The sequence below is a fragment of the Mytilus galloprovincialis genome, chromosome 13, assembly GCF_965363235.1.
Source record: "Mytilus galloprovincialis chromosome 13, xbMytGall1.hap1.1, whole genome shotgun sequence".
Lineage (NCBI taxonomy): Eukaryota > Metazoa > Mollusca > Bivalvia > Mytilida > Mytilidae > Mytilus > Mytilus galloprovincialis.
Genome location: NC_134850.1, coordinates 62,919,620 through 62,944,073, shown reverse-complemented (window position 1 = coordinate 62,944,073; position 24,454 = coordinate 62,919,620). Strand labels below are relative to the sequence as shown.

At 31.4% G+C, this 24,454-nt stretch overlaps 1 protein-coding gene across 1 annotated transcript; it reads right to left on the bottom strand.

Annotated features, from left to right (window-relative positions):
- Window positions 1-19,267: 19,267 nt before the first annotated feature.
- LOC143056172 (uncharacterized) lies at window positions 19,268-23,886 on the bottom strand. The gene is made up of 3 exons (XM_076229254.1): window positions 23,511-23,886; window positions 20,823-20,936; window positions 19,268-19,407 (listed from the first exon to the last, which is right to left on the bottom strand). Exons 1-3 carry the CDS (start codon window positions 23,884-23,886, stop codon window positions 19,268-19,270), a joined length of 630 nt encoding a protein of 209 aa, XP_076085369.1.
- Between the last annotated feature and the right edge of the window lie 568 nt (window positions 23,887-24,454).

Here is a 24,454-nt window from a genome sequence, read left to right as displayed (position 1 = left end):
CAGCATCATACTATTATAGACTAAAACCCGTTTCCTATGGTTTAGCAAATTCTGTAAAAATATAAGTACACATCATAGCAACATATTGTATTTGGAAGTTTATTCCACCAACAATACATTTGACACATTCATGGTGTGCTCAAAGATTTACCATTTTTTTTTTGCCGTATTGGTTAATTAATACAATATGTTTATATACTAAATTAGTATAGTCATATTTTCATATAATGGAGCATTGTAGCGTCAAACTATTGCAACCGATACCTGGTAGTTCTGACTCTCGAGAGTACAGCTGTTTAATGTGATCTTGAACTAAACGTTTGAATTTTACATCAATGAGATCATGAAGATTATTGTACATTTGTTGGAGTTCATTTTAAAAAGTTCTGTTGCGACATCTTATTTTTCATTTTGACTTTTCTATCAATTTTTCTTTATAGATGTATCTAAGAGCTCTTTCTTGATTTTTTTTTTTCATTTTAAAAGATTTATGTTAGCAAACATTATTAAACAATAGTTAAAATTCGAAATAACAAATGAATAGTATCCTGTTAACCTACCTACAAACAAAAAGAAGATGCGGTATGATTGCCAGTGAGACAACTCTTTAATAGAGACTAAATTACACAGAAATTAACAGCCATAGGTAAACGTACGTTTCCAAACAAAGAACAAAGCCCATCGAATGACAAATTAAAATTAAAACGAGAAAACTACTTTATGTACAAAACAAGACAATAAAACAACAAATACGTAACAAAACAACTAAGGACAGCTAAAGCATCACAGACACGCTATTTTGTTTATATAAATAAGGCCGTTAGTTTTCTCGTTTGAATTGTTTAACATGATAATTTCGGGGCCTTTTATAGCTGACTATGCGGTATAGGCTTTGCGCATTGTTGAATGCCTGACGGTGACCTATAGTTGCTAATTTCTGTGTCATGTTGGTCTCTTGTGGACAGATGTGCCATTGACAATCATACCACATCTTCTTTTTATACATACATACATAATGTGGCGGGATATAACATATTAGCGGGCGCCAAATCCTCTCCTTACCTGAGACAGTGGTGTAACAGTAGAACATAACCCATTCGTTTGAGAACATCAAATAAGATATAAGAAGATGTGGTATCAACTGTCTATCTCAGTCACAATTTGTAAAAGAAAACCATTGTAGGTCAAAGTACGGTCTTCAATACGAAGCTTTTGCTCATACCGAACAGTAAGCTATATAGGGGTTCCTTTTTACATATTTTAGATATTTCAGATATATGATTGATAAAGTGTAAGTCCGAATCTATAATTATTCAATAAAGTTTGACGTTTTCTTTTGCAAGAACATTTGAAGATTTTGAAACTTAAGATTGAATGTCAAGCTATGTTTATTTTTTTTTTGTACAATGGGTATAGCCATGGAATTCGTATTTTAAAAACGTTATGCACATTATAAATACAAATGTTATCACATTTTGAATCTTTCAGACGCCGGATTTCCACGTAAGTACGATTAAATGGTTATTAGAATCAGATATATTTGTGAATAATACAATATTAAAGATAACTTATTGATCACTGATGTTTGCCATTCATTCAATAACTACCATAGATTTTATCATTATTATTTAGTTTGCCTTTTTCGATTTCTGCTAGGCGTAAACAAAATTCTGAGAATCCAGTTTGGTGTGCGTTTCCTAAGAATTACAAAATTCTTATCATTATCAAGTCAATAAATACGGGGGGTGCACAAGACTTAAACATTGATTATGTAATATGAAAATAAAAATAGATGTTTTAATATATCACACTTATACATACATTTTGCAGGTCCTGTAGACAAATAATTTGAATGCAATTCACCACCTCAATGTGGATGCTGTCACAACTGTACACTTTGTTCTGTATGTGATACAATAGGATCTATTCCACAGGCATGTGCAGGTAGTAAAAGACATCAATATCGTAAGCGGCTATCTAATACAATTTCTAGACGGAGGTCCTACCAGACTTCAAGGCGATGGGCTAAGAAGTTTTATAGACGAGATAATTACCGTTTACAATGGCTACATGCTAAACAATTTCCTAGACGACAGTATTACTTACATCCATAACATTCTTGTAATAAACTGTCCTTAAAATATTGTTTGATTTGTTACTTTATTGACTTGTATCGCATTCAGATTTTCGATGTTTATTTTTCGGTTATTTACAATATTGCTGAAGTTCGTATCGTATGTATTAAAATAAAATGTTAATTTTGACGATTAAGATAATTTTCTTGGATACCAATTTTTGCGAATTCAAGAATTTAATATTCGTTGATCCCCCATTTCGTGGTTTATCTGTACCCACGAAATTCACGAAAATAGGTATTCAAGGAATTATAATGAATCACAAGTATTGTAAAAGAAAATGAAAATAAATGAAATCCGAGCGTCGGAAGTACCGTTAACCAATCAGCTAACACTCATAACATAACCCAACAGATACCACTCATAACAGAACCAAAGAGCTATTACTCATAACAGCACCAAACAGCTACCAATCATGACAGAACCAAACAGTTACCACTCATACCAGAACCAAACAACCATCACCCATAATAGAACCAAACAGCTACCACTCATAACAGAACCAAACAGCTACCACTTATAACAGAACCAAACAGCTATCACTCATAACAGAACAAAACAGTTACCACTCATAACAGAACCAAACAGCTATCACTCATAACAGAACCAAACAGTTACCACTCGTACTAGAACCACACAACCATCACCCATAATAGAACCAAACAGCTACCACTCATAACAGAACAAAAAAGCTATCACTCTTAACAGAACCAAACAGATATCACTCATAACAGAATCAAACAGATATCACTCACAACAGAACCAAACAGCTATCACTCATATCAGAACCAAACAGTTACCACTCATAGCAGAACCAAACAGCTATCACTCATAACAGAACCAAACAGTTACCACTTATAGCAGAACCAAACAGCTATCACTCATGACAGAACCAAACAGCTATCACTCATAACAGAACCAAACAGCTATCACTAATATCAGAACCAAACAATTATCACTCATTATAACAGAACCAAACAGCTATCACTCATAACAGAACCAAACAGACATTACTCATTATAGAACCAAACAGATATCACTGATAACAGAACCAAGAATATATCACTCATAAAAGAACAAAACAGCTACCATTCATAACGGTACCAAACATATATCACTCATAACAGAACAAAACAGCTATCATATTATAGAACCAAACTGCTTTCACTCATAACAGAACCAAACAGCTCTCACTCATAATAGAACCAAACAGATAGTACTGATAACAGAACCAAACAGCTATCACTCATAAAGAAACAAACAGCTATAACTCATGCCAGAACCAAACAGCTATCACTGATAACAGAACCAGACCATGCAGTATTCTAGGAACAATTAATAGCTGTAACAGCGTCATAGTAAAGACAGTTGAAATGTTAACACCCAATGAGCTTTTTAATCATTTGTTAGCTTAGAAAATAAAATTAATGTCATTCAATCTGACATCAAATATCTTTAGTTTTGAGACAATCAAAAACCAGCAAACCATCAAAGATTCTTTGAACGCGCTCGAAAATGAAGCTGTTCTCCATATGTAATTATATATTTTTTTAAATCTTTAAGGTCACCTTCTAATACAATAATTTTGTCGCTCATTATTACGGTTCTTTGACAAAACTTTCAATTTAATTTAAACACTGTAAATGTCTATACTTATTTCACAGTCATTATTCTCATGTTTGTGGTTGTCTCATTTAATTTTGACAATTTTATTATTGACTTCTGGTTGTTTTGGTCATACATCGTTGCCAATATTAGTATTTATTTGCTTGATTATGCTCATTGTAAGTGTCGTTATTTGGTGCTTATTGTGTTTTTTATAAGATTGAGATTTGGAATAAGCTTGTCTTATCGGATAACAAAGGGCCACATGACATTCTTTATTCTTCAGTAATAATTTCCATCAGTCACTATCAGAAAAAAACGGACTAGAAAACTAGTCGTTAACGGATGTTTACATGTTACTGGCTGGAGGGGCGTAGTTTCCCTGTTTGGAGAGATGTCTCTTTAAGAAAATATTTTCCTGTTTTCTATTTTATATTGAAGTTGTTGAATTGTTTACCATATGTTTTCGTTAATTTTAAAATTATAGAAACATTTATTTTATATTCATTTACTGAAAACTGCACATAGATGAATGACAGTTACTTATGATTATCACTATAACTGGTTTTTACTATTTTCTCTAGAATTCGTGCAATAACTCGAGTTTGCTTTGAACAATTTGAATTCATGAGAATTTTTAAAACCATAATTCCTCAATGAAATACTTATTATAATAGAAGAACTGGTCATTATTGTGTTACATGGACTGCCCATAAAACTCTGTCATTATCGCTGTCTTAATCAATACCACTGTCCTGTGGGCAGTCCACATATCACGAATCATATTCAATTCTCTATTTTAAAAATGCTTTATTCTTGTATATGTAAATTCTGCTCTTCATGTCGTGTCTCACTGTGTAATTGTAAAGATGAATCTGTCTATTATGTGTGCTCTTTATATTGAGTTATTTATTTGCGTACTTAATTGTAACTCTTAGTACACATTTATGTAGATTTAAATAGTGCTTGATATGTGCTATTTTATGACGTAATGTTATATTCCATATTTGATGATACTTCAATTTATCCTACCTGCAAATTAAATATGTAAATATTATCATTTGTTCATGTATATATCATATTTCATAAGTATCATGTATGATTAACCTGAAATTAACTGCTATAAACTATATGTATAAAAAAATAATCACTATCTAAACCATTCCTACTTGTCCCACATTTAAACTTTCCTATTGTCCCATAATAGATATAGGAAGATGTTGTATGAGTGCAAATGGGACAACTCTCCATCCAATTAACAATTAATAAAAGTAAACCATTATAGGTTAAGGTAAATATTCCTGATTGTCCTACTTAATTACTTGTACTTGTAATTTCCAAAAGTGAGACAATCGGACATAACCCCAAAAGGATGATGAATGGTGAAAATCAAATTCAAACAGACTCTTCTTAATGACATTATTTAACATAAATTATTTTACATTACACTGTAATTTACCCACCCTAACCTTAAAATGTCTTAAAAAACTCTTTATGAAGAAATATTGTCATTAGGGATGTGAACGAGTACTCGAGTACTCGAATATTTCTTGGTATTACTGAGTATCGATTACTAACATGATTCTCGACTAATCTGTTTCCTATTAGAATGTTGTTGTTTTCTTAATTTTAAACAAAAACGTTTTTATTGAGAGCGCCTCTTGGGAAATTATATATGAATTAAAATTAGGAAAAATTAAAATATAATTCGAAAGTTTGCGTTTAACTGTCATTTAAAATTCCCCCAAATCAGAGTTAGGATGTGACCAAGAGCATTTTTTTTAGGCTTACACACTAGCTTATCTTAGTCACTCTCACGCCTCTGTGTGGTCAGAGCATATATATTCATCGGCAGATCTTTTAGTAAATTTTACAAATCTTCTCGTCACAGAAAAAGTTGACCACTTGGAGATAATATTTTTAAATAAAAACAGATTCTTTGCACCTTGTTTCGACCCTAAGAAAGTTCTAATCATCACCCCTATTTATCATTACATGTGTTTATACGGTTCTGAAATACTGTTGTTAGAATTATAAATTTTCTAAAGATATCAACTAATTACTTGATTAGATTATTGCCAGTCAGTTTACATAATTAGTATATGTCATAAATGAGCTGATCCTTAAACAAGGACCCACAATATATAAAATGGGTATAATTTTGTATTCCCCTTTTGATATTGTGTAAAAATATAATGTTTTTCGTAAAATAGAACAATGAAAGCTTTTTGGCACTATATCAATGTGCCTCTAACGATACAAAATAGTAAATGATTTTGGAAAAGCAGTGCATAAGCCTTATTGGATTTCGTACGTTTCAGATGTATGTTCCAATACTGTGGATTCTTTATTTTCATGGGTACCAATTTTCGTGGATTAATCAAAATTTGAATGTTTGTGACTATCTAATTACATGGTTTTGTCGAATTCTACATGCAAGCCTAAGGAAAATTAATTAATTAATGGACATGAAAATTCGTGGTTCACCTCTATCTACGAAATCCACGAAAATTGGTATTCAACGAATAATAATGAATCCACAATTATCCGAATTTCGTTTACAAAATATGTAGCTGGTCTATAATTCAACATTTGGTAGCACATACTAAACTTAACACATATCCTTTTTGTGAATATTAGAATAAACAATATCATTGAGAGTCAAAGTAGGTCTTTCATGGTCGTTTTTGTTTGTTTCAAGGCTAAAACTACATGCAATTTATGCTGTTTAACAACAACTTGTGGACGGGTGAAAGAGTACTACATGAAACAAACATTTGTTTTCTGACAAGCTGTTTTATATAAATGCATATCATTGATTTTAGTGAATATTTTGATAACATTTTTTTTCAAAAATTTGCATTGTGATTTGAATTCTCCAAATCTTTAACAAACGTACTGCTTCAGTAGAAGTGAAATATGAATCCTGCTATAATGTTGTTAAGTTTTATAATGATACATGTAGATGCGATATTTGGTAAGATACTTAACACTATATAATTTTTAATTTTTTTATTCGAACATCACTGATGCGTCTTTGGTAGACAAAACTCGTGCCTTGGGTAAAAATAATAGCCCAGTATTTTTTACATGTTTTACCATATTTCAAATAAAACAGTTAAAGTGGTCTTAATGAAGATAACAAATAGTAAAACAAAATTAACATCAAAACGAAAAGTCCTTATAAATTACAAAAGCTTAAACACATTAAACAAATGACTATGTGTACTGCTATGACTCACATTTAACATTTGTGACTGTTTTGTGGCGGATATTTCAAGCTATAGGACATATTCGAAGTCTGCACTAAAAGTACAAGGTATAAAAACTTAAACAAATACTATATCATGTATATACTATCGCTTGAATTATTCGCATATTATAATTATAAATAGATTCAAACTAACTGTAGTGTATACAAAATTTGTTTTTTACTGTTTTTCTCTTCTTTGTTAATTTGTAGGAACGACTCAGTTTCCTTGTACTTTTCCATGTACATGGAGTGGCAAAAGGTTTGAACTTTACTTCTTTGGTAACTCAACCCCATTGGCTAATTGGATTTTCGATGCAGCAGACGGCAAATCATCGACTTTCGACGTATCCACATTTTTATGTTATCAAATGACGGGACAGTATATAGTTATAAAGTATGTTCAATTTGTGTAAATAAACAAAAGAGGAATGTCTACAAAATGATACTTTTTATATAAAGATTTGTGTATCACTAAAGAGACAGAACCTATCACGAGTAAGGACGTTTATAGGTGGGACGGTATTATTTCCTGGCCCATAGGCATAATGATAGACCTGTAAAAAATTTCAACACTTTCCACCGCTGCCTAGTTAACTGAATTTATTTCATTGTATAAATCAAGCATTAATTTGAATATGTATGATTACCGTTTAATTGTTTGCTATTTTTAGGAACCTCATGCCAATAGTGCTTTGAGATCTTTTATCACTCAGTGAATACACCCAAAAAATCTCAAAAAACATTTTCACCTATTATTATATATATATTCGACTTCTGATTCCACCCTCAGTTTGGAAAAGTGTGTTAAGTATATACTGTATTATTTGTCTACTGTTCAGATTCATTTATAATGAGTAGGGTGTTTAAGAGAACAACATGAATTCTAGAATGTAAATACTGCTGTGCCACCTATAGCTAAACATGATTTTAAAAATAGAAAACCAAACTTTAACAAAAATTTGTACGACGGTTAAAATGTAGAAATAATTCTATCATGCCATGCTTTATGCTCATTTTTAACATGGACAGGCATTATATTTGTCAATATCTCAATACCGATCGCTAAATTGACCATAGAGCTTGGCATGATATATATCAAATAATTGTACGTCACATTCAGGTTTTTTTTACGAAAACGTGTAGTACAAATACGAATTTTACAGTTTTAGGAAATTAATCCTACATTATAGCAATGAAAAAACACATAGCTTGGGCGTTTCAAAGCACCATTGTTTTTTTTTAATTCGGTATTTCTACAAACAATTTTGAAAACTTGAGATTACATGGTTTTTAAAGGAAAAATGATTGGAAAACGTCCAGTGGTGGTTATGTTCTAATTCATATATGCAATAAAATGTTATATACAATTTTGTCTATGGTACTGAACAGGATATGTCTTCACTCATGTTTTTCTTTATTTGAAACAATTCCAATTCTGCATTTGTTTTGGAAAAGTGCAAATAAAAAAAAAGAATAATTATAGTGGAAAATCAATCATGGTATTACACATTGAAACAGTTAAATTGCAGTTTAAATTCATCGCAAATGTTTGATAGTTTCATATACACCTCTTTATTTAGTCATTTTAACAAAGAGTTAATTGATTTATTTTACACTCTTGGTATACTCGGTATAAAGAAGGTTAGTGAAGGTGCATTAACTAAGGTTAGTTAGGATATGCAGGTTTATGCATGAAATATAAAGAACGCAAAGACAAGTAAAATACTTGCTATAAAAAAAGTAATAATATTTCGATACAAAATCAAACAGTATCGTTTTTGAATGATGGATGCCAAACATATATTTGATTATGTTAAATATTTAAACATTATTTTGTGCTATGTTTTAGGGTTAAAGAGTTCAATGACATCTTTTGTCTGTCTATTTCCTATGATTCAAACGACTATCCAGTCAAGTTCTTCATGACTGATGGTGGTGGTGAGTTTCATGTTAAACGATAAAAAAAAATGATATAGAGTATCCATCTATGACATAAAATCATTTACATGCACAGAAAAAAGCTAAGTAGTACAATTGGATTAGAGCTTCCAATACACAAATATATAAGCATAATACTGTTGTTTAACCATAATAATTATGCGAAAGAACTTAAGAGCGATCTTAATTTTCCTGGCACAAACTTAAATGAAAAAGCCAATGAAAGTGTCTTGGTGATTTATTTCTTTAAAACATAACAAAAACATTGTTAAGTTGCACAGGAATAGACATTATCAACATGATAATTGTATTACATTTAAGTAAAGTCATTCATTTTACATTTTGCAGTGTTTAAGAAAAATTCAAACAAAACTGATGCATTAATATTCGAAGATATATGTGAATTATGCGGAACCCCGGATTTTAGAATAGTAGCCGTAGGTAAGAAGATCATCATACTATTAAACAGGAAATATATTTTTACGGTAGAGCGAATTCTGCAAAAATAAAAGTTCACATCAGAATCACCCATTGTATTTAAAAGTATATTCCACCGACAATACATTCGGCACAGTGTGCTCAATATTTACCTTTTTTTTACCGTATTAGTTAATTAATACAGTTTGTTAATTTGCTAAACTAGTACAGTCTATAAACATGATAAATTTAACCATACTCTCATATTATGGAGCATTGTAGCGTGTAACGATTGCAAGCCATACCTGGTAGTTCTGACTCTCGGGAGTACGGCTGTTTACATGTGATCTTAAACAATACGTTTGAATTTGCATATCACTTAAATTATGCAGGTGATTGTACTATTGTTTGAATTCAATTTATTCGTTTTGACTTTTCTATCAGCTTTTCTTAGGAACTATTTATAGTTATATCTAAAAGATCTTTCTTGAATCTTTATCATTTTAAAAGATTTTGTTCGCTACAGTACCGTACAGTTACTGCACAATACTTAAATTTCCAAATAACGAATAAATAGTATCGTTTTAACCTACCTATTAAAAAGAAGATGTGGCATGATTGTCATTAGGGACTAAATGACACAGAAATGAACATCTATAGGTCAGCGTACGGGCTTCTACAATGAAATCCGTACCGTAAAGGCAGCAATAAAATGCCGTAAAATGACAAATGTAGAACGATCCAAACGTGAAAACTAACGGACTAATTTATGTAAACAATAAGGAATAAAAAATAAATATGTAACAGAGCAACTACCGACAAGTTATGAATATAGGCCCCTGAATTAATGTGGCGGGTTAAACATGTTAGCAGGTGCCAAACTCTCCCCTAACCAGAGACAGCGGTGTAACAGTTCAACATAGGAACAAACAATAAAAATCAGTTGAAATAGGCTTAACTGACCAGAAATTCTCTGTACCCATTCATTTTAGAATATTTAATTAGATATAAGAGGATGTAGTATGAGTGCCAAATCTCTATTCCAAGTCACAATTTGTAAAAGAAAAACCAATATAGGTAAAATTACGGTCTTTAACTATGAGCCTTGTCTCACACCGAACAGTAAGCTATAAAGGGCTCCTTTTTGCATATTTAAAACATTTCAGATATATGATTGATAAAGTGCAAGTCCGAATCTATACACTAGTAACCCGAATTTAACTTGATCGGACAAAAACGCATTAACGCTGTTTAAATGAGATTAATCGTCATTTGATAAAGATTGACAAAAATTAAAAATCATTTTTAATTTATTTCAATGCATATCAAATCATTTTAATGCCAGTCAAATAGATTCGCTTGCAGTCGTTCAATTTAATTCAAGTTGGCGGTAAGTTACGTCAAACAAATAGGCCACGCCCCCGTTAAACTATTTCAAACTGGTATTAATTCGTTTTAAACCGTGTTGAGACCCGAGCTTTTAACAAGTAAATCACTCAAGCAAAACAACATCGATGTATCTTTCGTTTATTTGTTTCAAACTTTATCGATTTATATATATAAATGCGTGTATTCTTATTAAAGTCATATACTTCACAATTTAAACAAATAAATGATCAATACACTTAACATATATTAAGGAATTTAAATAAAAACAATAAAATATTGATGCACGGTTTAAAAAATTCAAAACTTGTGAATCTGTTAAAAATAAAATAGTTGTTTAACATATTTTTAATTTGCCCAAATGCAGTAGATCTTTATCTCACATATTCGTTTCAAAACTTGCTGAGTGCTATGAAAACTTGTGACATGTAAGTAATGTATGGTCCATTGCAATGACTTACGAAACTTTAGGTATTCCTGTATATTTCCGTTTCTCTTTTTCTGTCTTACTATAGTGTACTCGTAAATTAAATATAGACACGGAAATTAAAGTAACTTACAAAAATTATTTATTTTTCACATAGTTTAAATCGATGTATCTTATATTTTCGGTCAACAACAAATATTCCCTAGCTGTATATTGATATATGAAATAGCTTGTAATAAAAACAATGTTGTGTTAAATAATAAAATTTATAAAGATACTGCTGACATTTGTTGAATTTAATAAACAGTTCAGTCTTGCACAACATTGTAAATGAAGGAACAGCTCAATAAACTTTTCAAACTGTGTCAAATTGTAATATCGGTCACTGACGCGAAACGGGCGTAAATTGTGGGAAAGCAGCACAATACGAAAATCGTGAATTGTGGTTTCAATTTTGTACAGGGATTAGTGTGCTGTCATGTACCGTGACGTACACTAAGTCTTGCTATGAACATATATTCTGTTTATATGAGATAAATTTTAGTCTGCGATAACGATGGGTTGGTTGATTTAAGTTTTATGACCTTGACTTGCTCTAAGTCGACATTATCTTACGTCTAATGCATTAAAAAAAACATATATTTACGGTTAGGGCATTTAATATAAGTCTACCTACCAAATTAAAATCAACATAAACATTATTAAAATAAACAAGAATGGAAAAGAAACAATTATGCATTGTTGCTCTGATATAATTTTTATTAACTATATTTGACCGGTAATGTCTTAATAAAAACTAATTGTCGTATACATAAAATATTTCATCTAGGTGCTTTCGTTGAAGTTCGCGTTACATATCAAAATGAATTTCATTGGTTGGAACGTTTGCAAATTGTCAATCCAGGTGTTCTCATCGAGGTCCGCGTTCATGTTTCAATTCAATACACAATATTTCATCTAGGTGCTTTCGTTGATGTTCGCGTTACATAGTAAAATGAATTTCATTGGTCGGAATATTTGCAAACTTTCAATCCAGGTGTTCTCATCGAGGTCCGCGTTCGTGTTTCAATTCAATACACAATATGAAGTCCAATATGGTAAAAAAAAAAAAGGATTTTAAACTCTACGATGTCCGAGTAAATAAATAGAATTTAGAAAATAAAACACTTTTACGATTCTTCCAACGCAATAAAGATACTATCCTTTTCGCCGATGAATAATTATTACTATAATATAAGAACTAGGATTTGTATACTATTCAATTTGGGAACAGTTTACCTAACAATATATATGTTCCTGATTTGATTTATTCCTCGAGAAAATAAATTTGATTTATTCACTTAAATCAATAATTGATCAACTTGAACTTTGAAAAAGTTACATTAATATATCTTTTTTTAAATTGTGAAGTATATGACTTTAATCAGAATACACGCATTTATATATATAAGTCGATAAAGTTTGAAACAAATAAACGAAAGATACATCGATGTTGTTTTGCTTGAGTGATTTACCTGTTAAAAGCTCGGGTCTCAACACGGTTTAAACGAATTAATACCAGTTTGAAATAGTTTAACGGGGGCGTGGCCTATTTGTTTGACGTAACTTACCGCCAACTTGATTTAAATTGAACGACTGCAAGCGAATCTATTTGACTGGCATTAAAATGATTTGATATGCATTGAAATAAATTAAAAATGATTTTTAATTTTTGTCAATCTTAATCAAATGACGATTAATCTCATTTAAACAGCGTTAATGCGTTTTTGTCCGATCAAGTTAAATTCGGGTTACTAGTGATAGTTATTCATAGAAGTATGACGTGTTTTTTTAAATGAAATTTGGAAGATTTTTAAACTTTAAATTGAATGTCAAGTTAAGTTCATTCTGTTTTTTTGTCAAATGGATATAGCCTGAAATTCGTATTTTAGAAACGTAATGCACATTATATTAATTACAATTATAATCACATTTTTTAATCTTTAAGAAGCAGGATTTCCACGTATGTATGATTAACTGGTTATTAGAATAAGTACGTATGTTTGTGAATTGATACAATATTTTAGACAACTGTTATTGATCATACATGTACTAGTATGATTTTCACCTTATCAAATGTAAATATTGCAAAAATGTGTCCGACATCTGTTAATTGTGAATAATCTTTTTTTACATATATAATCATACATAGCAGTATAAAAGTATTCTAGACATATACAAAACACAAAGAATTTAGTTCGGTGTTCGTTTCATCAGAATTACCAAATTCAGAGCATTATCAAATCAGTGCAGACGGGGTTGCGCACGCAAGCAAGACATACCTATTGATAAAGTAATATAAAAAGAAAATAGAAAGAAAATAATTATATTTCACAATAACAAATACATTTTGCAGGTCCTGAAGACGAAGAATTTGAATGCAATTCACCACCCCACTGTCACAACTGCACAGTTTTTTCTGTATGTGATAACATAGGATCAATTCCACAGGCATTTCCAGGTAGAAAAAGACATCAATATCATAGGCGGAAGTTTGTTACATTTTCTTAACAGAAGTCCTACCAGTCTTCAAGGCTAAGAAGTTTTCTAGACGAGAGCATTACCGTTTACAATGGCGAAAGGCTTTTCAATTATTTAGACGGCAGTATTACTAAAATCCGTAAAAGTCTTGTAATAAATCGATCTTAAACTATATTGTTTGTTATTTTATAAACTTTATTCGACGTTATTCTATCGACATGTATTTGTCGGTTATACACGATATGTCGTTCGTACAATTTATATTAAAAATGAATTTGAATATTGTTAATGAAAATGAGAATTTATGGATTTCTTTTGTCCGAAGTATCTTGAACCAAACATCTATAACTCATAACCATGAAATTCTGGTTATGTTTTTTATTTTTTTTTTTTATTTTTTTTTTTTTTTTTTTTTTTTTTTAAAGTTTTAGGCTATTAGGACCGGATCCCAAAATAAGAATCAGTAAAGAGTAATTCAATAACTCAGCATGACGTACCCAAGGAGTACGAGAGCCAACCAATCAGAGGATTAAGTAATCAAACCAGGAACGCTAAAAGCAACTGAACTCATGTTAAATAGCCACACAAATCTAATGTCGATTATAAGCTTCCAGCAAAAGCCCCTAAACGAATAGCAATTAGAGGCGAACTTACTCTATCAAATACTGCTTGCATCATAGGAATAACCAGTAGTACGAAAACAAACAAAAACCAACGCCAAGGAAATATTGTACATGTAAATATGGTTAATCGTCATGCTTATGTCTTGATGCATGCAACAGATATGAGAAAAGAGAAGCAAAGATGTCAAACGAGTCTTCAAAATCACGAGTCGAAAACAAAATAATACAGGTCTCACTTGTAATATTTAGATCATCTATCTACTAAACTCATCGAATATTCCTTGTTTTTATAAGCCAGAGGTGTATTCCATCTATGAGAACCATAAAAAGATTAAAGAGAAAAAATAAGGTATGATATTATGAAGCATTCAAAGCTGCAAATGCTAAAAGATTATGCCAAAATTAGGCATTTCCAAGTAGTTGAACTTTCTGTGGTTTCAATAAAAAAATAGAAAATCAAATTTGCATATGTATTTGTATTTAAGAGGCTGTCCAAGGAAAACTCAGGCAATGGTTGGCACATCATGGGACTCAGATTTCAATGAAACTTTACATGAGGTCTATTTAAGACATGAAATGAAAAAAAAAAATGTCTGCGGAAAAAAATGTGCACGGTTGCCATGGCAACACGAACATCATCATTTTGGCCTTAGAAACAGCCAAGAAAAACTGATTTTTACTACGTTTTCAATTCAACATTTCTTCTTAATCACAATTTAAAGAGCTTAACTATATTGATACAAGATAATATCCACCTTAGTGTACCTATTCCATAAATTACTTGTTATAATCAATATATTGACAAAGGAAAAAAAACACCTAATAAGGACATCCAAAACACCAATTGTTCATTTTGCCAAAATCGGCCATTTTTGAAGTCTTCTGGAATTCCATCCATGGTAAATATTGGAAATTTACCATATAGAGCTAACAGATTATCATATTCTTTAATAAAAAGAACAAAAAATTTGGTGGGATCACATTCCTGTAAGGCTAAAAAAAAAGGAACAGCATACCCCTCTCAGCTCAAAAAACTGCTTCAAACTGTATTATTGCCAGATCAAACTTCTACACATGGCGATGCATGCATATTTTTCTTTTAATAAAGTCAAATCTCATTATTCTTAATGAAAGGGGTATCAGTAACTAAAAAAATAATAACTGCTTTCCTGTTTAATATATTTTAACATTGGTGCAGCCTCAATTTCTCCATGGATAATATAAGATCACGATGCAAGATGATCATGTATTTAAATTACACACAAACTCACAAATAAGCAAATAGTGATGGCAATGATTTATTTTTATTCCAATAGATCAATCTAATATTTAAATAAGGTTCAACATGTTCAAGATAAGTTGAAAGAACACAATATTGCAAAAATTACAGAATAAAATAGGCAAGGAAAGTATCCGTGAACTTCACATTTATACCCGTTTCTAAGACCAATCCCAACAAATTCTATTTTCGTCAGCAATAATTATTGTCTGTACATTTACTACAAATTTTTAAACTAAGAATTTAACCATGACCTCCTTAAACTTGCAGACAGGTGCAAGTATTTATTCCATGTTTCTTGTCTTTCAATTTACAACAATAAAAGTCTAAATGGTACCATAGTGCACAAGAAAACTTCCATTCAAAAAACTAATTTCTGAAATATTTTTATTTTTATCATGTTTAGTAATTGAAACCTTGACCTTTTATTAAAACAAGCAAAGTAAGTGTAAATTATAGGGTTTGACATGAATATAAACTGTTGAAAACAATTTTTAACACCTTTACCCCTATCCGCCATCCCCAATAGTCTGGTAGCACCTCAGCTAAAACCCTAATGCATTGCTATAATTCATGCAAATACATATATAATATATATATATTAGAATTTTGTGTCATGGACTTTTAAATCTTGAACCATGATGGCTACATGTACATAAAAATTATGAAGCAGAAACAAACTGTAAATCTAAAGGAATATCACAAAAGGTTGGTCAAAACATTGCAATAAATATTTTAGTTCCAGCATAAAAGAAAAAGAGTGCACACACTGAAATGTCTCGCCTTCTTTACTAATTATTGTTATTATGTTGATATTCCTAAGTATAAAGCTTTAATACAACGTCACATGAACTTAACATAAACCATGATAGCTAAACAAAGACCAATGAACCATGAAAATGAGGTCAAGATCAGATGAGCCATGCCAGACAGACATGTACAGCTAACAATGCTTCCATACAACAAATATAGTTAACCTATTACTTATAGTTTAAGAAATATAGACCTAAACACAAAAACTTAACACTGTGCAATGAACCGTAAAATTGAGGTCATGTTCAAATTAAACCTGCGGGACTGACATATAGATCATAATATATTTACATACACCAAATATAGTTGACCTTTGGCATAAAATATAAGTTAAAAAGACCAAAACTTAAAAACTTAACTATAACCACTGAACCATGAAAATAAGGTCAAGGTCAGATGACACCTGCCAGTTGGACATGTACACCTTACAGTCCTTCCATACACCAAATATACTAGCCCTATTGCTTATAGTATCTGAGATATGGACTTGACCACCAAAACTTAACCTTGTTCACTGATCCAAGAAATGAGGTTGAGGTCAAGTGAAAACTGTCTGACGGGCATGAGGACCTTGCAAGGTATGCACATACCAAATATAGTTATCCTATTACTTATAATATTAAAGAGAGAATTCAACATTACAAAAATTCTGAACTTTTTTTTCAAGTGGTCACTGAACCAAGAAAATGAGGTCAAGGGCATTGGACATGTGACTGACAGAAACTTTGTGACATGAGGCATCTACAATGTATATACAAAGAATGAAGCCTCCTTGTCGTTCACCTTCCAAAATATAAACCTTTTAAATTAGCTTACGCTGCCGCCGTCGTAACCGCCGCCGGATCACTATCCCTATTTCGAGCTTTTTGCAACAAAAGTTGCAGGCTCGACAAAAATCATTGACAAATTGAATGAATTAGTGCAAGTTCATTTTCCTGACGAGTAATTTCTATAATAGCATCATTTAGTTCATCATCAGATTCCTCTTTAGGAATTTTTCCAGATTGATTGACAAATCTGGAAAATAAACCCTGTACTTGTTGTGAGCTCAGCCATTCTTCTGGCAAAAAAAGCCTATTCCCATTTTCATCCCTGACTGCTCTTATTTTTTTGGAAGCCTCTGTTGGAGTATATTTTCGGCCAGTTTGTTCACCTTCCATAAATAAATTAAGTAAATAGTCTTTTACAGCTATGCTAAATCTCTTATTCATTCTTCTTCCTTTCAATGACCATCCTGAATGTAGTGAACATTGTGTTTTAGACTGTGGTGTCTGATCATCAGTTGCTTTTGAAAAAACACTTGTCATTGACTCTTTTATGTTAGTGCATTTACTACTCCAAAAAGTTTTTACTCGATCAGCATGCCTGATCTTATGATTTCCAATGTCCTGGTGAATGTTATATTCATGTAGACTAACAAATGTAAGACCACATTCACCACAAGTATAGTCAGTATAGTCATCAGTCTGCAAAAGAAAAAAAAAAACATTTGTATAAAAGAAGTGAAAAAACAGCAGAATTGAATCACTCTATCATGCATACATGTATACTTTGAACGAATTTGTGGGTATTTAAACTTAAGTAATTTCAATTATCTCCCCTGAAAAAAATCAGACCAGAAATATCCTCCTTCATGCACATCTTCAGGTTGTGTACAACTGGGTAAAGTTTCATCAATTTTATTCTTTTTAGGAGTAATTGCGCTAACAAGACTTGTTGCCATTTATTGCTAGATGTATATTTAACTAAGTAAAGTCAATTATCTCCCTTAAAATAGTTCCATCCTTAAATATTTTCCTTTGTCCACATCCTTAGGTTGTGTACTACAACTGTTTGAAGTTACATCAATACTAAGGAAGAGTTGCACTTATGAGATGTGATGGACAGACAGATGGAGGGACGACAGGGTGATTCCTATATATATCCCTGAAAACTTGTTTATTTGGGGGTATAAAGACACTAACAACACAGGACACTAATAAAACCTAAACAAACATTAGACCTTTGGTTTTCCTGTTTGAATGGTTTTACACTAGTAATTTTGGGGCCCTTTATAACTTGTTGTTCGGTTTGGGCCAAAGCTTTGTGTTGAAGGCTGTACATTGACCTATAATGGTTTACTTTTTTAAATTGTTATTTGGATGGAGAGTTGTCTCATTGACACTCACATCACATCTTCTTATATCTTACCCTCCCCCTGGATCCTCCAATATTAATAGAGGCTCTATAAAGCCTGAATTGCGTACCTGGAAAAATTAGAAATCTCATGACCCTTTCATTTACCCAAGAGTGAAACAAAAAGTTTTTAATTATCTGTTATGATTTACACTGCAAATTAATGAAATTATATAATTAGCTAGAAATTGCAAAAAAGTATTTTTTTTCCTTTTTTAAAGACAACAGCTCTTATACATACCGGTAGATTAATATACATGGTCTTTTCCATATTGGCCATGGTATCATTCAGTGACCCACACAACACCCCGAGACTTTAGTTGAGTGCCAATATAGGTCGAGGGATGATACCCAGGCTGTTATGGAAAAGGCCCTGTATTACATGTAATCGCTTTATCATATAATTCCGATAAATTGTTTCAATAGTATTTTTGTGAGTAATTCAGGGAAGAGAGGTAACAATTTAAAATCAGAGAGATATTTAAAAAATAAATGTTGACTAAAAATAACAATAACAGATTCTTTTTTAAACAATTTGGTAGCCCTTTAAAGGACTGTTTGGTCTCTTGGTATTTTCATCTCCGGGAAATGTATCATACTGTGCTATTTGGACCAAAATCATTTATTCATTGTGTCCCCAAACTTTCTCATTAACAAGCTTTTTGGTTTTCTGTATTACAAAATGTACTTAATTTACTAACATGCACAATCAGAAGTCTGACTGCAGCTGGCAAGGGTGAAATGTTCCTCTTTTTCTGTGGCATATTCATAATTTTTGGTACTTGTATTGTTGTTGCAAGAATCATCCTTATCATCTTCGAATTCATGGTAAATATCTGTTGAAAAAATATATATATAATATATAGTTTAATTTTAAAATTAAAAATCAAGAAAAAGCCTGGCATTAAAATTATTCATGAAGAAAGTGAATGATAAAAAAGTTTCTTAAAAAACACCAAAACAATTCATAAAATAAAAGTATCATGCTGCAGATATTAAAAAAATAAGTGAAAGGAGCATTAGCAAAGCGTGGCCAAAGTTTAATCTAATTATTCAAAATTTATTGTAGAGTTAATAACTTCTATTATCATATACTTAGTCTAAATCACATATGATTTTTACCGTATGATAATAGCATTAAATTAAAGTATTTTCCATATTTTTCGAATTGGTGCTTAGCGGGCTGATATGAAAAGTTTATCACATGCTTCGATTGTTATCACATGCCTTTCCGTAACGTTATCACATGGCATTCCGGTGATACTCGGCAAATTCCGGAAAACACACCTCAATGCTACGTTTTCAGTGAAGAACATTACAAAGTAGTGTACAAAACAATTATTTGAATACTGGAAAGTATATTGAGTAAAATGATTAAATTAAATTAAAAAAAAAATTTAAAAAAAAATAAAAATATGCATTTTTTAAGTTTTCTGAAACATAATTTAGAAAGTTACTTTAAAAAAGTTGACTTTTCCAAACAATGTTCAATATGTATATTGTTGAATTATTTTTTTGTAGATTCGTCCATATTAAAATGTGGTTTTTTTTCTCTGTTGAGGCATATTATAGAAAGATTTCATATTGAATGTATCAAATTTTGGGTCCGACGTCCGTGAACTTTTTACTCTTTCAACTTCTTTTCGGGAACCACGTAAAAGGATCAATATATGAATCTGTTATTTTTCTCTACTGTTGAAGCATATGATAAAAAGATCATAACATGTCATTTTTCATATCACATATATTATCAGCCCTCGAGCCATGCGGCTCTTGGGCTGATATTGAACCTAGGGCTGATAATACATGCGATATGAAAAATGCCATGTAATAATCTGATAGTCCGAACTTTAAATTCAGATTAAAAATCTTATCATCATTAGGGACGTGTGCACTAGGTTTTAAATTAGTGAGACTTTTACTTCATAACAAACTTCCTTTACTAAATAATTCAAACTTATCCGGGATAGGCGGACAAACTGACAGACGGATGCAAGAACCAGAAAATATAGATGATAACGCAGCTTTGCTTTTTGTATTCAAGATTTGAACTTCGAGTTGACTTCAATTTCGAATCTAAGTTTTACGTAAGATTGCATAAATTTACAGATCCACTGAATACCAGAAATTATGGCATAGACCATAAGCTTTTCTTAAAGCTTTTCATAAATTTACAGGTTCACTATATATGTTCACTGGATAACTGAAATTATATACATGTAGAGTAGACAACAATTTATATAAATCATACCTAAATTTGCAAGTTCTATTGATTCTGTATCATCACCATATGAAGTTGTCCTGTACATTTGACTCCTTGTAGAAATCACATGAGGGTGAGAAGTTCTACATGGCTTACATATTCCTGCAAAAGTTTAAAAAAAAGATAAACAAATTTTACAAGGCCAATATAAACAAAGGAAAAATTAAAAAAAAAAACGCCCTGGTAAAATCCAGATTAAAATATTCGGAATTTTACTTACATGTAATAAAGGGGAAGAAAACAGGTCTGACAGATGGGAAATTTCAAGTCAGTCAAGATATTCATGTAATTAGAATATGGAATAATCATAAACAGACAAAAAAATTGAGTTCATTTATCTGCAACTTGTGCATTTTTTCTTTGATTAATTTGACCTCCTATGGCTATTAATATTTTTTTTATTTCTTCAAAATATTGGCCTAGTCATCATTTTTTTTGGTGTCATTTCGTACATTTTAAAACTGCTCTAATTTTTTACATATAATAAACTCATCATAGATAATGATATATTATATTTCAATGTGCTAATCGATTTTTATATAAGTGCCTTCTATCATTTTTGTTTCGTTTTATATATGTACATGTATTGGTCTTTTGTTGGGAAATATATGACTGTAATTGACTAATACAATGTATGTGAAAGGTCAAATAAAAAATATATGTGTTCTCTACAATGTACTTCCCTATATTTAAGCTTAAAAATAGCCTACATGTACATGTACCTTAAAGTTTGTTTTGCCATTTTTCATTAGCACTGTTTTTAAAAGTAAGGATTTCCCTCCTAGACTCACTGTCTAACTACATAAGTTGTATTGCTTTCGGAAAATAAAGTATTATTATATTATACATGTACAAAATGTACGTACCTACTCTTTTTTTCAAAGATGTACAATGTAATAGGAAACACACACATTATTTTATTTGGCATCGGCAAACCTGCCCGTAATTACAAGTTTTGAAATTCATTGAGTGCTTTTAACATTTGTAGCTTCAAAGCTTGTTTATGGGGTAATTTCTTTTAAAATCACTTCATTTTTTCTTGTATCCCCGGTGCTTTTGACTTGAAAAATGCCGTACACACATATCATCCAAGTAGGCACGCCACAGTGGGGGGAGAGCAAGCACCTGAACATGGTTATGTTTATCAATAGTACTGTTTCAGCGGACCCTAGTCATGCTAGTGGCCATCTTGTAGGGTAAAATTATTCTTTCAATGTTGAAGACCGTCGGGTGAATGTCAAGATGGAGAACAGGAATAAAGGCCCTATTCATTGATAACTTGTATATGTTCTATGTATTGTGTGCGATTTTGTCCTTTGCACACTTGCCACAAAAACATTTATAGGTACATGTAGGATTGAAATTCTGGGTAAAAAAATTACAGGACAGGAGTTTGGAGTAAAAAATAGGCACGATGACTGAGCAACTGGGCCAACAAAAATAAAGATAAACTTGTAAAAATGCAGGACAATATTTTCATAACCCCCTTTAAAAATCAAATGGTAGCTCCCTAACTGCATATATATATTAATACTAGAACACACCCGTGATATCGCGGGTCCGTGACTGAATTAAGGTATATAACTATGCGCAAGCCTTGTTTTAGTATTAGTATGGTCATCTGATAAAGTCATGCCGATTATAAGATACACAGTTTTTCTCTGCTTTCAAATCTTTCTGTTTGAACCTGTCGAACTGGAACTTATAAATTATTGGTAATATTAATTATTTGGAAAACAAAAGGTCCTGGAATGGAGTATTTTTAATCAACAACATTGTCCTATATTAGTTTTAACTAAAGATGAATTCTTTGATTCGCTGTTTTACGTCATGTATATGCCCACTAACAAGTTGAAAACTGTTCCTCATTTTTAGTCTTGTTATCTTAGAAAGTCTTACTGATTAAAATACTACAATAGGTATTAACCCTGAATACACCGTTTGGTGGTGCGCCTGTCAGATGCGGAACGTACAGATTAGGTAATAGGTAACAGGTGAATATACTATTGGTATCGGTATCGGACTTGACCCGGAACTTCTTAATTATTGGCAATATTAATTACGTGGAAAACAAAAGGGCCTGGAGTGGTGTAATTTTCAATCTACACCTTTGTACTATAATAGTGATATATAAAGTTGAATTCTTTGATTCGTCGTTTTTACGTGATGACGGCTGAAAAATTGGACTTCGTAATTTTAGTATTATAGATATAGACTATAACTGTTAAGTGTCTTTAAAAATCAGCTGTATTTGTACAAGGCTAGGAAAATAGGTGTATGCGAGCTTTTAGCGAGCTATTACACCTGTTTAGAGCCGGGTACAAATACAGCAGATATTCTGTAAAAAAACTAGACAATTATTGTCTTTATCCTGCAATTATTTCTGTATTTTATTTATATTTTGAAAGACACAAAAAAGCCATAAATAAAGTCATTCGATGCAAAATGTCATTGCAGCATTTCCACAAAAATGGATGTTGATTTGAGGAGCCAAAACTCAAATGTTGATTTGGATGCTTGTTTTATATAATGACATATAAATTGGGTGTCGAAATGAGTCTGACATTTATAATAATATACTGCATGTGTACATGTACCTGTTCTGTAAGCTTGGCAGGCTTTGGGCAATAGACACATATTAGGGAAAGGGCACAACCTGAATTACATGTAACTTACCACTTCCAACAGGTATCAAGGATTGATACAAGAAAAATAGTTCTTTTGAAGTTTTAAAGTCAATGGCTCTATCTCCTTTACACTTTGATGAATGGACTGGATAGGCACATTTCGAACTGTTTGTTTTCCAGTAAGTCCCAAGAGAATCTCTATGGGCTTGGCAAATCAGTAGTAATTGCCTGCAGGCTGCATCAACATCAAACAATCCGGCGCGATACAGTATCAGATCCTGCTCATTTACATTTGAACCTGTAGTACACACTTTTAGATATCTAAGGTGGGCAACAACATCTTTCTGGCAATCAAGAAAATGGATGATATGACCAGAACAATCTCCTAACCTGCTGAAACTGCAGGAGTCATTTATTCCCTCCATTTTCTTGTATACAAATGCAGTAAATGAATCCGCAGTAAATATATTTTTTTAATTTATTTTTTCAATAAAAAGAGTTTTATCACAGTCTTTGTGTGTTTTCCCCAATATTGTAATTTATTATCATTGATAGAATATTAATTGTAATATTTTATTGACAAAATAACATATTCATTGAAAATATTCCCACTGGTATTCAAAGGGAGGTAATCCAGATACTAGTTTTATGATATATTTCAAACAAAGAAATAGGCACTAATAATGTAGATCCCAATATTTTTTTAGTTTAGTAGTATGAATTACACATTTATCTTACTATTTAAACAATTTTTACCTTTCAAATAAATGTGGAACAAAAAAAAAAACAATTTTAAAAATTGCACTTTTACAATGGACATAAAGGGTAAAACCAGGTACTAAAACATCCCAAATTTTTAGACTATATCAAACTTTCATCCAAAAAATAAATACACACCATTTGTTACATCTAATGACAAGGACATTTAATGCAAAAAAACTAATTTCAAGAAAATTTAATGTGCCAACATTTATGCATCCCTTGCCTGGTTTT